This window comes from Mytilus trossulus, chromosome 7, assembly GCF_036588685.1.
Source record: "Mytilus trossulus isolate FHL-02 chromosome 7, PNRI_Mtr1.1.1.hap1, whole genome shotgun sequence".
NCBI classification, from domain to species: Eukaryota; Metazoa; Mollusca; class Bivalvia; order Mytilida; family Mytilidae; genus Mytilus; species Mytilus trossulus.
Genome location: NC_086379.1, coordinates 24,022,244 through 24,039,721, shown reverse-complemented (window position 1 = coordinate 24,039,721; position 17,478 = coordinate 24,022,244). Strand labels below are relative to the sequence as shown.

Sequence of the window (17,478 nt, the reverse complement as noted above, 5' to 3'; positions counted from 1 at the left end):
CTTTGCCGTTCTGTACAAAATGTTGCATTGAGTCGCTCCAAGCACACTAGGAAACATTGATATAGGGAGAACATATATGTCCCTGATGTTACGCCTGTTAAAGAAAGACACGCATAGCTAAATGGTTCGTCAAATCTAGAAACGGACGAATTCAATCTGTTAAAAATGATAATTTCGGTAAGAAAAAGGGTGTCACTTATGCTCAAATTTAGAACCAACTTGTGAAATCTCGAAGTTCGTAATTTTGATGATTTAGCAAACATGACAAGACAAAATATGTGTAAAAGCAGATCACAAGAGATAACTATGAGAAATACGGTAGCTCGCAGCATTTTCTTTTTGCAAAGTTCAATCCAAAAAAAATCATAAAAAGATAATCCCGTCTTGACTATAAATTATCTATCTGTATGCTTATTTGTAAAGTATAAGTATTTATTATATAAACAATCCCTGGTGAAAAGGTGTATTCATATCTAGATGTTTGATTGGTAGCTTATCTACTAGAACGTAAATAATTAGATGCCACTTTTCTACCGTTTACCTGGCAATAAGTTTAATATCACCGGAATGGATATGATTTTCATTGGTCAGAAATGTAATTAAAAAAATTGGAAATAAACATCTGAGTGTAAAGTATTCTTCAAAATATTATTCGTAGAGTGAAAGCTTACAAAGGTTTAATGATGTGTTTTGTATGAATAATGGCATAAAAACTCACAATTATAACCCTAATCAGTTACTAAACGCAGTTAATAATGAATAAGTATGTACCCTCATATGATGTTTTGATTGGTTCATTTCTTTCATTCAATTGGTCAATATTATCCCTCTTGATTATAGATGGTGCTGTGTTAGACAAGTCTAGCAATATGTGTGTGAGTGATAAGAAAGCCAGCATGCATGCATTTATCGAAACACATTTTGTTAACTGATTATTCAGATTTTATAAATTCCTCTGTTTTTGTTTTATGCACTTTAGAGTTCCTGACAATAACGAACCTGTACTAATACAGATACACCATATATTTGGTAAGGAAATCATATTTTTTGCTACCGTAACGATTTTTTACGAAAGGTACGATTTATTTGTTGCAACACGGTTTGCCGGGGATCAGGAATATTTTTCAGAGTCTTTTACAGTTTACTCCGTTCTAGCACAATGATTTACGGATAATTACGGTCCATAGAAAAATGATTTCAGGCTTCTGTACAAATACTTCCTACTTAAAGGGTCCAAGTTAGTTTTTGTTTTGTCGTTTAGGTATATATAACATTATCAAACATGAACAATCAACAACTGATGTTTTTGATTAATTAGCTGAAGTGGAATATTTATAGGACACGAAATCTCAAGGTAGTGGTCAAGCTACTTGATGACAGACTTAGAGTTGACTGGAGGCAGATGGGGTGGTGGACAAGGGAATGGCTTCTTCGTAGACCTATTTATGTCTGGTATGATGTAAACATGTAGAAAATTAAGCAGCAGTTGCGACCTTTTTATACTAGACAAATTAATGTTTCAGGAACTGCTGCATGTCGGCGGTTCTACTTCGTTTCAATTTTCGCTACGTTTGTTGTTGAATTTTCAAAACATACGGGACAGATCCCGATTTGTACAAAGAATTACTACGTTTCGATTTGCTTCGTTACTTATATTCCCGTTTTGATACGCTTTCAAAACGCAGTAAAACGTAGCTCTTGAAACGTAACAAAACGTACTTACTACGTATTGAAGCGTATCAATGCATGGTGGAAACATGGGTCTACACGTACGAATACGTAGCAAAACGTAATTGGAACGTAGCACAAACCTAGTAAACCCTAGCTTTCAAAATAACATTTTAATCCAAAAACGTAGTTGAAACGTAGCATTTTAAAACGGAATAAAACGTGACAGTGTGACTGAAGGAGATGGTGGACCAGCTGGGACTTGCTTCTATGTGGACTATCCATGTCCAGTATGATGCCCTCATGGCTGAACTGTGGATAATCAGGCAGCAATTACGACCTTTGTAAGAATAGACCCATCTATGTTTCAAGAACTGCTAGAAGTCGTTGGTCCGATGAATACGAAGGAAACCACCTTAAAATGGATAAATCACAAGATTAGTTAGAACTAGTTATCGGTTTAGAAAAATATGGTGGTTCGTACTATTCATTTAGTATCAATGATTTTTAAAGTTCGACAGATAAAAGTTGTTGGTTTGGATGGTTAGTACAATTTAGGTAGGATAAATGATTTATTGATTGATTAAAATGTTGCACTTCATTCTAGAATTGTGCACACGGTCAAGACTTGTAGAACCCTATAAGAGTACTAAAAGAAGCATTCAATTGTTAAAATTACATGTTTATGCTATAATCATAAAAAAATCGATTTCTATCATGATCGTTTATTTCTTTAAATGACCTGTGCACTTTATTATGATGGCACGTGTCCGATTATAAATATTGCAATTCATTGGAATATGAATGTTAGTTTTAGTATGATGCGCAAGCGTTGTTATACAATCGGAATAGCGGATTCTTCTGAAACATATGTAAAATGTAATAGTATTCCATAATAATTGCTCCATTCAGTTATTCTGTGACGCCCAATGACAAATATTTAACGCATATTATATACTCGATGAAAATAAATGCCCCTACTCTAATAAAGAGATAGGCCGGGGACTATTAAATCGATCAAAAGACTCACGGGGCAGAGTTCATTGAAACTAGCGAGAAAAAGTAGAACCTGAATCCCCTGTTGCATTTATTTAAAAAAAAAAAATTAAATCCCTAATACAACAGCATAGTGTATAAAGCGTAATAGATAGACTTTCCAACTGAGGATTTGAATTGCCTGTTGCATTAAGGCACCTAATCGTATAAAAAACGTATTGCCTGCATGATTTTATTAGCTAGAAAAGTATACACATAAAAGCTAAATATATTTTCGTTCCACAACGAAAGGACCCATTCCTGCAAACACCCTTAGAATGTAAACGTTTTCGTATCAAAAACATTTACTAGTTCCAAGTTAAAAGTTTTTAACTCGAGCATCACTGATCGACATTAACACTTGAAAGGCGCTTTTTGTGTATGATAAAATTGTGCTGTTATGAACGCTTGAAAATGAGAGGTATAGCGCCAAAAAACAGGTTCAATCCACCCTTTTCTACATTTGGAAAAGCCTGTACCAAGTCAGGAATATGACATTTGTTATCCATTCGTTTGATGTGTTTTATGATTTGATTTTGCCATTTGATTATGGATTTTCCGTTTTGAATTTTTCTCGGAGTTCAGTATTTTTATGATTTAACTTTTTACCTGTGCATAAGCTTTGGCGCTAATTATAGTTTTTATTCAAAAGATACATAGATAAATATCTATCAAGCTGACTTTAATTGACATGTTTGACCAAGTTGGACAATTGATACATAGTTAGATAGATTATTTCTAATAAAACCATGTCCATATAAAGGTTGCAGAGAGGTTGAAAACATGTAAACAAAATATTAAATGTGATGTTATACAGTGCAATGTACTTGTTCATAAACATGTCAGAGTTATCTATCTTTGCACCTGTATTTATAGTATTTTATAATTATGTTTTGTAGGGTCTTTATACGAGACAACCGTTTACTAAGACCTTTAATAAAGAATCCATAATACTACAACCGAGTCTTTATGATGCCCATTTCCACCCGGTTTCAATGGCATTATCTACATCGATATGATTAATTTTACATCATAATCGTACTGATGAAGGATATATGTTATCCTAAATATCTAGAAAAGTATGTCAGCTTCCTACTTTGATTAGTGCACCTCCTCCAGTAGCATCACACTCTGTTGTTGGTGTAAAAAAGCCAAAGCCTAGCCGCAATATCACCATCACTGATGTAGAAAAGATTCAGAAGTGTTATGGCCTCACACTTCCTATTGGAACGCGTAAGTTAAAAACTAAATTAATATATTTATTATGACTGTTTATTTTTTTTCTTCCAATTGCCTGGTATAGTTTACATTTGTTCAATACTTTTTTAAATAACACTCTAGAAATACAAAAGAAACCCTTTTAAAAGTTTTTAGCTACCATTTGAATTTTTAGGGGGGGGGGGGTCCTGTACTTTTTTTAGTTGTAATCTGAGATTATCTCTTTCTTGCCGTTTTATTTATCACTCTGACTAGATATTGGGTATTGTTTTATTCTTTCATTGATTTAATTCTGACTTTTTTTTTACATTATTTGTCATCCTGCCATTTTGTGGACAAAGTTGTTCATCTTTTTTTCCATCAAAACTTCTGAGGCTCTTGTCCTGCCTTTTTTTATTTTTTTTTATCCTTTATCCCTTTAAAAATCAAATGGAAGCTTCCTAATAAGGGGAGGAATCCTACTGAGGTACTGATTTCTGTTTATATAAAACTATATATCAGTGGGGTGCAATTTATATGTCAATTGTGGGTCTCATTGGGGTCTAAGCGTGACACGGGATTGCCGATTTTTCGTAAGCGTGAAACGTGAAAGTCAAATTATTGTGTCTTGAAAACGGGAAATGAGGTCTTGCGAGACCTGGGAGATGACAAAAAAATGATAATTGCTTACGCACATAGTGTTTAAAGCGGGATACGGGAATCTGACAAAACGGTAAGCGGGATCCGGGATCGGAACCCCAAATGAGACCCCCTCAATAGGTCATAGACATGAACATGTTGATCTTTTCTGTTACATGTAAGATGTCTGTAAAAACTATGTGTTGATCTCTTCAATCTCAATATAAACATAACCATTGCTGTAAAGTTTCTATTGATCAACCATATTCATGTACATGTATTATGTAAGTTTTCAGGAATGATTGAACCCACATATGAGAAAAAATCCAATATATTTAAACAACCCATATGCCCTTTCAAAAATTATCTAAAGATGCACATTTCAGAATGATCAAAACAGCCTATGTCAAGTCAATGCTTCTTTTTTTCAGCTGCATGCACTAGCTGCCTTATTAAAATTTCCAAGCAGTCCACAGAGATAGAAGCTGAAAGTCTTGATCAAGGAAAGCGTGAGGATGACCAGGTAAGGCAAACAAAACATTGTTTTAACAATCAGAGTACATGTGTCTGTGAATTTATCTAAAATTTCATGTACAGCAAGCTCTTTAAACATAAATATGAATAAAAAAAAATTCCAATGCATACCAACCCTAACTGCTTAACTAATTATACACTTTATTCAAATTCCATATAGGGTCAATAAACTCTTTACCTAATTTACTGGAACAAAAAAATAAAAAAAAGAGTCAGAATTTTTCTTTGTAAACATGGTAAACCTGTCTGACACCAGTATCACTAGATGAATAATTTTGTGTACCACAGATACATTGCACCATAACATGTTAAGATATAGGTGGTTAGCATATATATTTATGCCTAATTGACTGTATGTTTGTTCAATATACATTCTACATAGAGATGTTGAATGATGGGCAATGAAACAGCTACCCACCAAAGAACACAGATATGAACAAATGCAGGTTACTGTATGGGTTTGCAATGAAAACAATTCTTTTGGAATGGAAAGGCTATAAAGGGCAAGGGCCCCTGGATAATAAAATCTAAATTTAAATCAGTCCAAGAAAGAAAATAAATGTTGACAGGATGTACCAAAAAGTATTGAATAACCAATACATTTCTTATCAATAGACTTTATATTTGTATTTAACAGATTCAGCAATGCACAAAATTAGATACAGATGATGAAACATATCTCATGGAGACTGACCAGTTGGATGTGTTAACAGAAAAAGAAAATATTTGCGATAATCTTGTAAGCACAGCTAGTGTCATTTTTGATATAATTGGGTTATTTTAGTTTTTATTTGGGGGTGGTTTAGGGGGGGAGGTTGTGACCCTAAAATATTAGACAATTATAACAAGGTAAAGGATATTTTAGTCATCAGTTGCATTATTTCAACACAAGAACAACATATTTATAATTTTTTGGGCACAATTCATACAAAAACAAAAAGATGTGGTATAATACTAATAGCCAACAAGTCAAATCTCCACCAGAGACCAAAGGCATTGAAGCAAATAGCTAATGGTCATTCTTATGTCTTCAACAATAAGAAAAACCCATAAATCACAGAGTTAGCTACAAAAGGCCCCCAAAAGACAATTGTAAAACAATGCAACGAGGAAAACTAGCATCCCCTCCTTTATAAATCTGTCCCTTTTTGCAATGATTTTGAATTACAAAATTTAAATTAAAATTACCTTCTCAATTGATAAAAGTGCAAAATAAAAGCACATAGAAATTGTTCATTTTGCTAAGAAATACATTTAATTTTAACTAAAGTATATATTTGCATTTGTTTTTCTGACGTTACTTTTTTTGTTGATGTTCGATGTTTGATGTTTAAATGTAAAGATTTTATAAACAGGTTTATGTATTATATACTAGTACATGTGTCTGTGTCTTATGTACCAAAACAAAATATATATTTGTCGGTGGTAAAAACTGTTTTACTTAAAACAAGGTTAGAATATAGTTAAGTGCAAAAATTAGATACTGTATACAGACCATGATATTTAAAAAAAAAAATATTTTGTTTCTATAGTAATTAATTATGTTTGAAAACTAAAAATGTGTTAATGCATTTAGCACATTCAGGATTTCAAAAAATGTAAACAAAATACATCATTATTTTTCAGATTGAAATTTCAGCATCCGAATATACAGTTACATCAGAAGAGTCAGGAAGTCAAAATTATTTATCCCAGTCACAAGTAAGTAAAATCTCCAAAAAAAGTATTCTACCTCATTACATTGATAAAAGTTTATATCATTTACACTTTAACATGATCAATGTGACAACTCAAAAATAGAAATTAAACAACTGTTAAAGCCACATTCAAAAGAAATGAATCCTATATTTTAGGCATAATTACCAGAAATTAAAAGGAAACAGAATTAAAAGTAGAACAATCAAAACATATAAGCATTACATTTAGGAGATAACTGTATTGTATTTTAAGCTCCGACGGCATCAATTGGGGATTTGATGGTCGTAAATTAAGTTTACTGGCGATGCGTTAGCGGAAACAGTAAATGGGTATTTGCGACCATCAAATCCCAAATTGATGCCGTCAGAGCTTAAAATACAATATTGTTATCTCCATTCTAATGAAACTGTCAGAAATCAACGTTAAAACATGTATTTAAAATTTGTAATATGCCATCTGCGCTTGCGCGAACGTCCCATAGCATCAATTTTCAATTGATGCCATGTAAATAAATGACGTTATCCAATCAAAATGAGCGTTACAAAAGTTGTTGCATATGAATGTTCAGTTGTTTTTGTTTATGCAAGATTGATTATGAACATAAACATAATTCTTTCCCGCTGCCTGCATAATGTCTAGTGGCAAGTATTTGATGCATATTTAGAGTGAAAATAAAAACTTTAGTACAGTTATAATAATCTTTTACTTAGAAAATCATTTTGTACATGTACTAATAGACTGCTGTGATACTTTACTATATAATAATATTAAACATGTATGAGGATAATGCAGGACTAGCTTCATGCAGAGGTGTTTTAATTTTTTTTTCAACATTTTTGATTTTTTTAAAGCTTTTGAAATCATAATATAAAAAAAAGAAGATGTGGTATGATTGCCAATGAGACAACTGTCCACAAGAGACCAAAATGACACAGATATTAACAACTTCAAACATCACTCAACAAGTGACAATACGTCCTGTGGCAAATATTTCATGCATTTTTAGGACAACAGCAAATTTAAAAAACAATGAATATTAATGTAAAGTTCTTTGATGAGAGACGAAGGACTTCTTCCTGGTACTTTAGAATTATAACGTTTTACTACCAGTTTTTGGGATCGCACCTCAATTTGTACAGTTATTAGGAATTTAAATTTGTTTTATGAATATTTCAATTGTTCATTTTCAGTTTACAAAATGTATTTGTCTGTAAAAGCCATTCTGATTTCATTTTTGATTTAAAAGGGAAGTAACTACTTACTAAACCTATATGGTTGCTAACCCTATGCGGTAACTAACCATGTATTTTTAAGGACAATCTATATCAAATATATATAGTCACCATGTGTAATTATACCCCCGCTTTAAAAAAGGGTTATACCCCCGCTTTAAAAAAGGGGGGGGGGTATACTGTTTTACCTCTGTCCGTCAGTCCGTCCGTCAGTCCGTCCAATGAATATTTTTCGTCGCAATTTTCTCAGGAACTACAATACAAGGATTTCTGAAATTTGGTTTCAGGGTTTATCTAAGTCAGCTATTCCGTGTGATGCGTTTTCAGATTGATCACTTGACAACTTCCTGTTTACCGAACACTTGTATGATTTTACACATGATAGCCAAGTTTAAAATTTTCGTCACACTTTTCTCAGAAACTACAATACAAGGATTTCTGAAATTTGATTTTAGGATTTATATAAGTCAGCTATACCATGTGATGCGTTTTCAGATTCATGACTCGACAGCTTCCTGTTTACTGAACACTTGCATATTTTTACACTATTTATATTATCCACTTGCGGCGGGGGTATCATCAGTGAGCAGTAGCTTGCAGTTTCACTTGTTCATTAACCAATCATATCCCAATAAATCTATAGGAGGCAAGATAAAATATATTATTGCCACTACAATTATCTGAAATAGATTTGTATATTTCTCATTGAGTTTCCATTGACAAAAGCTTATGTATGAAAAAAAGGAAATGTTGTAAAGTTGTGAATAAGACAACTATTTACCAAGTTGTGTCCCTTAAAATGTTACATGCAAGCAGGGGAATCATCTATGACCCTTTGGCCCATTCCTCCTTTATTTAATTGTAATCAGTTTTATACTTCTTTGCAGCAATCAGTCAGAAGTTATGAACGTTGCAGCTTCTTGACATCTTTGAATGATTTCCTGTCATCAGTCAGATTGCAGGAATTCTCAAGAAAAAGAACGAAAAACATGGCAGTCCTACACATTTAAAACAAGAAATACCTACCAAGAAAGATTTGATGAGATTATGAAATTAATAATAGGAATATTATTTCCAAATGATGTTGATGAAGTAATTGATGACATAAAATGTCCCAAGCAGTTAAATGAAGAAAACAGAACTAGTCATACAGAGTACAAAGATATTGTCACTTCATACAGAAAAGCAGAATCCTGGCAACAAGGTAGACAAGTTCTTTCAGTTCTTGCCTCAAGAATGTCCTTCAAGGACTTACTGTCTCTACTACCATACTACCAGAAGTCACATCTCATCCCTACTATGCTGCTCTCAGTCATTCAAAGAAAATTGGGCCAGCACTTCCAATTCCTGAGAAAAAATTGCATCGACCAAAATTAGATCCTGAAAGATTAGACGCATTCTTAGATTTCATTACATCCAGTCATGTTGTCCGTGATCTACCTTTTGGGGGAAAAAAACTGAAGTTTTCAGATGGAACAGTCCACAATTTACCTAACGTTGTACGTTGCATGGGTTCAGCAGACATAATACAGCAGTACAAAGCATACTGTCAGGAAAATGAAATTTCACTTTTAGGTAAGGCAAAATAAAGATATATGTATAGAAAAATACACAAATTAAAGGATATCATATGGGGTGTCTAACCATGACACAAAATCTAAAAAAAAAACACACACAAAAACAAAAAGCATACGAACAGTGCATTTTAATATTTGTTCTTCATCTCAAAGTCACAATGACACCTTCAACAAGGAGCAGGTTTAAGATGACTAATAGCACTTTCTTGGCTAGAAATCTATGCAAAAATAATTTTGATAGACTTTGTCAAATGCAACACCACCTGAATTAGCACCGGTTGAAAAAAACACATACTTGAAAGAAACACATATTTAAAACCAATTAGTTTCTTTGCATAGGTAACATGATTTTAAATTTATGTGTAGAATATATTTAAAAAGTATCAGATGAAAGATGAAGGATTGGTTATCCTTGTATAATACATATTGACTAATAATATTGAATATTGAAAAAAAGGTATGAATGAATTATAAAATGGATCAAATCTAATTGTGCTACTTGGACATTTAAACAATAATCAATCAATCTAAACTAAATGTTACTTTTATAAAATAGGTGACAGTTCCATGTTAAAAATACTTGCCCAGTGTGGTGCTAAAGTCAGAAAAAGCCTTGAAGGACTGGACTATTTTGTAGCAGAAGGAGGACGTGCCTTCATTACCTTTCAAGATGTCTTAGACAAATTGCTGACCTACGACGCTATATCACCAGATGACCACAAAAGTTTCCAGGCACTGTTCTTACAATCAAAGCAGTATTTAAGGACTGACTATAAGGTTTGTTAGACTAAATTTGGACACTTTTAAAGGATAATTAAGTCCATTTTATGTGGTAAATTAGAAATTGCCATTAGTTTTTAGGTTTTTGAATTTCTTCAGTTTCAAAATCGTTGGGGTGCCAAAATATTATAAATTTTTTAATGAAGATTTGCATCCATCCATTACATAAACTTCATTTAGATTAAATAATCCCTTGATTTTTGTCTTGCCTAGAAATAATAAAAAAGCAACTCATATGTATGCTACATTGTATTTCCAGCATCGATGGCATATTTGAGATCCAGTTTAAATGTATTTGCAAATCACTAGTATTAGGCCAATGAAATTGAAACAAGTGTAGTTCATATGTTATTTTATATACCTTCACATTAATTTATAATATTTTCAGATTCATATTTCAAAGGGAAGAGAAGTAGCAGATCACTGTATGTTGTATGCCCTCAGTGACGAAAAGGATGAGGCATTTACAGAACAATGTTCTCACAATCACCAGATGGTCTGTGAAAGCTGTGAACAATTGAAAGAGACCATTGCTGCATTACAAAAGATCTTTGTGACTTCTTTATTAGATGGAAAAGAGGATGAGATGAATGACCTCAATTTCAGGGTAACTTATTATATTATTTATATGACCACTTATAAATGTAAAAAAGTTTGATTACATTTACATATGATTGTTCAAGGAAATTAATTACCCTTATCTATTATTGTTGCTTGCTGTTAATTCAGCTTGCTATGGGATGTAATCAAGCTTATTAGTTTCTTTGAATATTTCCTCCATATATATGTTTCCCAAATACAATACTATCTTTTTCCGATTTGTTACTTGATGACCAATCTTCCTACCGGTATTTTGCTGGCTATCATTCTGCATAAAATTTCCATTACACAATATATGTACTGGACTAGAAGGAAAGAGCAACTGTTTAATATTTGATTATATTTGTATTAACTTATGAATTAAATAAAAAGAATTAACTAATTCAGGATATGTTTTATCAGAGAGTATTCTATTTTTAAGTGTGAATGAATCGTCACTAGGCTAATTGAGTTGCAACAGGAAAGTCTGTAATTTATATTTAAATTTACCCTGCTTTAATTATTCCCCTAAGAAAAGACCAATGAAAAAGCATACATTTTAGAAAACTGACATCAGAGATCAGAACAAAATATTACCTAGCAGGTCATACCTAAATTTAGAATAAAACTTAATAAAAATATGTTTTATGAATTGATCTTCATTTTTAGGTACAACAAGCAACAAAGAGTATTTTCAGCCTGAAAAAGCACATAATAAGATGCAAAAACCAAGACCTAGCAAAAACTCATCTTTTTGAAACCATGCCTTCAGGTGAAGTTTTACTGGTATGTGACTGGGCTATGAAGTTTTTACCCCGAAAGTTTCGTGAAGATCAATGTGATTGGTTCGGAAAGAGAGGAATACCATGGCACATATCTATAGCATTCTGTAGGAAAGATGATGGAAGCATTGGTAGCCTTGGGTTTGTTCATTTGTTTGCAACCCAAATATCCCAGGTTAGATTTTTTTATATGAATAAGCTATAATTTTTATGTACAAATAAATGTTTTTTACTGTAAAGATAACATATTGAACAATATATGGTAGGGCAAGTAGGAACCTGCTTGCAAAATTCATCTATAACAAAGAAAGAATAGAGGGTAAACGTACACGAGACAACATCTCAACATATAACATAGTTTAAATTATAATAAATATGAATGGCCCACAATAAAGCAAGTTGAAGATGGTGTAATAGGCCTAGCAGACAACTTGTAAAATATTTTTAAAATGTGTAAGAGGAACCATACCATGACAATGAGTAAGAATATCACATAAAGAAAATAAGGTAAAGACATTGGCTAATAAATTAAATTGTGCCATTGGTGAGATTAAATGTGGTCTGTACACTGATGTAGCTGTGAGATATCAGTGGCGGATCCAGGAATTTTCATAAGTGGGGGTCCACTGACTGACCTAAGAGGGGGCCCACTTCAGTCACACTTCAGTGATTCCCTATATAAACAACCAATTTTTTTCCCAAAAAGGGGGGGCCCGGCCCCCCCCCCCCTAAATCCGCCTCTGGATATGTATTATCCATTTTCATAATGCATTTTTATACACTAAGAATAAGAGACAAACAAATGAACATCTTGGGGTTAACCTTTGGTATCATTAATCAAATAGTGTATGTACATGTATGACATGTATGACTACCCTAAACAAAATTGTGTTTGAATACCTATCCATATACTTGATATGACACTTTCTTCTGAAAACAATTTAGTATCTGTGCTCTAATTTTAGTTGTAGTTGATCAATTATGCTTAGGAAATGGATATTTTATAAAGCAGTTTAAAAGTTGTGATTTATTTTGTTTACATTCTTTTAACAGGACAGCCAAGTAACAGCCAGTATTATCCAAGATGTAATGGATAAAATTATAGAAATTAACACCAATGACATAAAGTTTCATGTATGGTCTGACAATGCTGGTTGTTACAAGTCAACAGAGATGCTTTCATTCTTATTCCATTCAGGTCTTACCCTGTCATTTGACTTCTGTGAATCCCAGAATGGGAAGGGACCATTTGACCGCACTGCTGCAACCATCAAATCTTCTATTAGAAGATATGTAAACCAGGGTCATGATGTACTTACAGCACAATCAATGAAAAAGGTACAGATATTTTTTAAAACCCAATCAGTTTCATGTCTTCAACATCCCTAGGTTACAGCTGTAAATGTACTTTGAAATTCAGAAATTATTGCAAGGTTTTTATTAATGGTCATTAATTCGAATTGTTAGACTGCTTGATTATAGAAATAATAAGAACTCTCATTCTGATATTTTAAACATAAATATGTATGCACCTTTTTCCAAATATGGCAGTAATATATCTCACAATTTCATTAATTCTTCAAAAATTGCAATAACAAATGCACACAATAATATATTAGTCTAACAATGTCAGTGCCAAGCAAAACAATTAACAAGGTTTATTATAAATGATCTAGAATAGCATGAGTGCAGCTTTAAAAAGATTAAAATCATGTGGAAACCAGTGAGCAACAACAAAACTAATTTGGATATAATAACTGAAGGAATTAGACCCAGTTATAGGACAGCTAAAGTTACTTTTTTACTCTATATAAATATAAAAACAAGGATTAGTATAATTGTGCCTGATAACAATCTCCACTGGAAACCATATGACATAGAATTTATCAATTATAGGTCACTGCAAGGCCTTAAACAATGAAAAAAACCCCAGATACTTCATTGTAAGCTCTTTTTTGTTATGTTTTTATATCTATTATGATTTCAGGTTTTTATAATTTTAATAAAGGTTTACAACCAAAAAAGCCAACAGTTCTAATCTACTCTAGTTATTTTTCTTCTTATAAGCATTTACAATAATTTCACTTTATTTACAGGCAATAGACAAGTCAGCAAAAAATGTGAAGTACATAGTTCGTGTCATAGAAGGAACTGAGTGTAGGAAAACTAAGTACACTGCTATACCTGCAATATCAACCTATAGTAACTTCACATTTAGCGCACATGGCATTACTGCATGGAAGGCATACCAAGTTGGCACAGGTAAAAAGATAAATATTATTTTTATAATTCCCCGCAACATGAATATGAAAATAGAAAATGTGGTATGATAGCCAATGACACAACTATCCATAAAGAGACCAAATGACACATAAATTAACAGTTATAGGTCACTATATGGCCTTCAATGATGAGCAATGCCCATCAGAGTCTTTGCAGTACTCTTAGAATGCTTGTTAATTTTCTATTTTCTTATCCTTTCTTTTTATAATTCCTAATCATGATTAAGATCTCCAAACACTGATTTTCTATTGATATCTGTAAGCAGTCAATAGACCATAACTTGATATATGTGATTCAAGTATTATTTTTTGCGATTATGTTGAAAAATTTGTCACAAATTTTTTAGTTTGCTCCAAGTCAGAATATAGTGTCCAAAAATTATTTATGACTTCCTGCAAACCGTTTCCTTCATGTAGGTAAGCAGGTTTAAGATTCAAATAAGTTTTTTTTGGCACTATTTAATTTACTCCCTAACATGGGACAGTGGAATAACAGTACAACATCGGAACAAACTATAAACACAGTTCTAACTTGTCAGATTGATCACAACAAAGCAAAAACAACTAACACTATATAGACACATACTAGATGTGGCAGCCAAGGATTATGTATATCCAGCACTAGACTCAAAGTTCAGTTATATTCATTTCAAACATACTTTTCATGTCAATAGCTACAATATATAGCCAGTTCATTTTCACTGAGTGTAAAACAGCAACAATCAATCAATTAATCAATTATTGTTTAAACAGTATTCTCAAATTATAAGTTATTTAATTTTATTTTCTACATTTTAGGAAAGCTAATACCTTCATCTGATATTCCAAGTGTTGAAAAGTGTATTTTAAATACCTCATGTCCAGAGATAGAGGGAGAAATTGATGTTGATTTTCGCCAACTGCCACTTAACATGCTTAAAGCTGAAAAGGAAGAAAACACCATAACATGTGCAAATGAAGGATGCACACTGTCTTTTTCATCTTTTCATGACCTGTCAAGCCACTTAATGTTCGGCAAGTGTGAGTTTGAATTCAGGTGCCAGTTTAGTAATGGATATAACATTACTAAGAAGACTTACATTACAAAGATATCTAAGTCTTTTTCAACCAACTTTCAAGTTTCATCAGCAGGGCTGACAGTTGGAATTAATGACAACTCTGATTTAGAACTTGGCTGGGCATTAAAAGAAGAAAGGAAGAACAAAAGGTTTAATGTGAACCAAAAAGAATATCTCACTGAAAAGTTTAACAAAGGTCTAAAAACTTGCAGAAAGGAAGATCCTTTTTTGGTATCAGAGGAAATGCTGACTGAGAGAAAAGAAGATGGAAATAGAAGATTTTCATATGACGAAATCCTTTCGGTACAACAAATCACAAGTTTCTTTTCTAGAATGAGCAGGAAGAACAAATCATTTGATGATTCTGTTGATGCATCAAGGGAAGAAACTATAACTATCAGGAGAGAACTAACTGCAGATGAACTTAATTAAATTTCTTTTACCAACTTTATGTAAAAAACTACAAATATTTTATGCACTTATAATATGGTATGATTGTCAATGATACAAATCCTATAAACGACACTAAAGGTCACTGTAGAGTCTTTAACAATGAGCAAAGCCCATACTGCATTATCAGCTACAAAAGGCTTCAAAATGACAAATTTAAATAGCTTAAAGTGAAATTGCTATAAAACAATTTGTTTTTCCAATAAAAATACCAAATGAAACATCAAACTCACGGTCCATTGAACATAGACAATGATGGTAAGAGTTTCCGTTATAAGTTTTTGGTAAAAGATTTTGGTCAAGGTAGTTTTTGATGAAATTGAACTCCAATCAACTTGAAACTTAGTACACATGTTCCCTAAGATATGATCTTTCTAATTTAATATGTCTAAATGCCAAATTAGATTTTTTTTCCCAATTTCACAGTCAACTAAACATAGAAAATGATAGTGTGCATGGAGCATACGAGCATCTGTGGACGGTTGACAACATTTTGTTCTTGCTTTTATAAGCTAATAGTGAGATTTGGATTTCCTATGATATTTCCAATCATAGACAGACATTGAATTGTGTTTTATTTGCATAGTGTTTTAGCACCAGTGCAACTCTGTAGTATATTATTTCAAAGTTTTTTTTGCTTAGAGTCATATAAATGGTTACTATGGTAGCCACAATCTTAAATTGACATTTATCTTTTCAAATAGAGTTAAATTGATAATCAGATCCAATTGAACTAAATTTTCTTCATTTTTAACTTAAAATTTGCAAATTTTTTTTTTTTTTTTTTTTTTAGATATTTAAATCACTGCCATGGCAACGAATTTTTTTTTTTTGAGAAATAACACTACTCCAATTTTTTGATATTTTGGACTTTATGCTTTAAACATTATATATGCATTATTTTAAGAACATCTGTCGGTGCATTTTTCACAGTCTCTTATTAAAATTGGTAAAAAATCCAATTTTTGAAAAATCCCCAAAAAGTCAAAATCAAGGTTTTTTTTATTATGTTATATACTGATATTATATGCTTAGTTCATTGTCTTCATGATGACAAATAAAGAATATGACCTCAGAACAGTTTGCTTTATGTTTTATATGCAAAGAAAATGGTAATTTCACTGATTGAAAGACTCTGTAAGAAGCCTTATTTGATGATGTATGGTAACCATGGCAACCGCAACTCTGTGTATCAATATTATACCAAATTTCAAACAAGGGTGACATATGAGTATTACCTACCAAGTTTCATTGAAATTTGAGGTCCTGACTTTCCCACCCTATATCAGAAATTTTGATGCTAACAGAGAATGGCTCTTAATCAAATTACTTGAAATCAAATGAATCGATCATTACTTTGGGCAGTTCACTTTACCTCCATTCACCTTTAGTTCGCAAAAGATAAAAAATGAAGGTCAAACATTGCAGTTATACTATATACTTTCAGAAATGATGGTTCTAATGCAAATAAAGTCTTTTTGCCGCTGGACAAACCATTCTATCTTCTGAAGTTTACAGGTGACTGCCAGCAGATATATGGGATGACAGTTCAAGAAGACAGTAAACAATTTATTGCTATTTAAATTCGTTTTTTACTTTTCTTGTTGGTAAACAAAATACGGAAAGTGTACACAGAAGTAGAGCTGATTTTAATACATGGTATAGTTTTCCTCGTTATCTAAAAGTGCATCGATTTTTCTGTTTCTCATGTCAAAAAACCTTATCAGTTGTATGATAATGAGATCAGGGTTTATGGTTCGTAAGCAATCTTTCAATGCTACATCTCATATAACTCATTGACATCTGTATGTTTGTACTTGGAATTCATTTCATTTTTGGTTTTGATCCTTCGACTGTATTTTTGCCTGGTCGTTTGGTCATTGACTGTTGGAGAAAAATATATTTAAAGGTCTGATCCTCTCTTACATTATTAATACGACCGCTGTAGAATGAGTAACTGATGAGTT

At 32.3% G+C, this 17,478-nt stretch overlaps 1 protein-coding gene and 1 long non-coding RNA gene across 2 annotated transcripts; both read left to right on the top strand.

Moving 5' to 3' along the window:
- Positions 1-5,707: 5,707 nt before the first annotated feature.
- LOC134726914 (uncharacterized) lies at positions 5,708-8,919 on the top strand. The gene is made up of 3 exons (XR_010108674.1): positions 5,708-5,812; positions 6,700-6,774; positions 8,891-8,919. It is a non-coding gene; the product is annotated as an uncharacterized LOC134726914 (long non-coding RNA).
- A 17-nt stretch (positions 8,920-8,936) lies between these two features.
- Positions 8,937-15,493, top strand: LOC134726283 (uncharacterized). The gene is made up of 6 exons (XM_063590683.1): positions 8,937-9,207; positions 10,137-10,357; positions 11,609-11,896; positions 12,775-13,059; positions 13,818-13,983; positions 14,802-15,493. Exons 1-6 carry the CDS (start codon positions 8,937-8,939, stop codon positions 15,491-15,493), a joined length of 1,923 nt encoding a protein of 640 aa, XP_063446753.1.
- The last annotated feature ends 1,985 nt before the right edge of the window (positions 15,494-17,478 follow it).

Excerpts from the sequence above, each read along its gene's own strand:
- LOC134726283 (XM_063590683.1), top strand. The coding sequence starts at position 8,937 with ATGATTTCCTGTCATCAGTCAGATTGCAGGAATTCTCAAGAAAAAGAA. Across the intron at positions 10,358-11,608 it reads ATTTAAGGACTGACTATAAG|GTACAACAAGCAACAAAGAG; the intron begins GTTTGTTAGACT and ends CTTCATTTTTAG. Across the intron at positions 13,984-14,801 it reads GGCATACCAAGTTGGCACAG|GAAAGCTAATACCTTCATCT; the intron begins GTAAAAAGATAA and ends TCTACATTTTAG.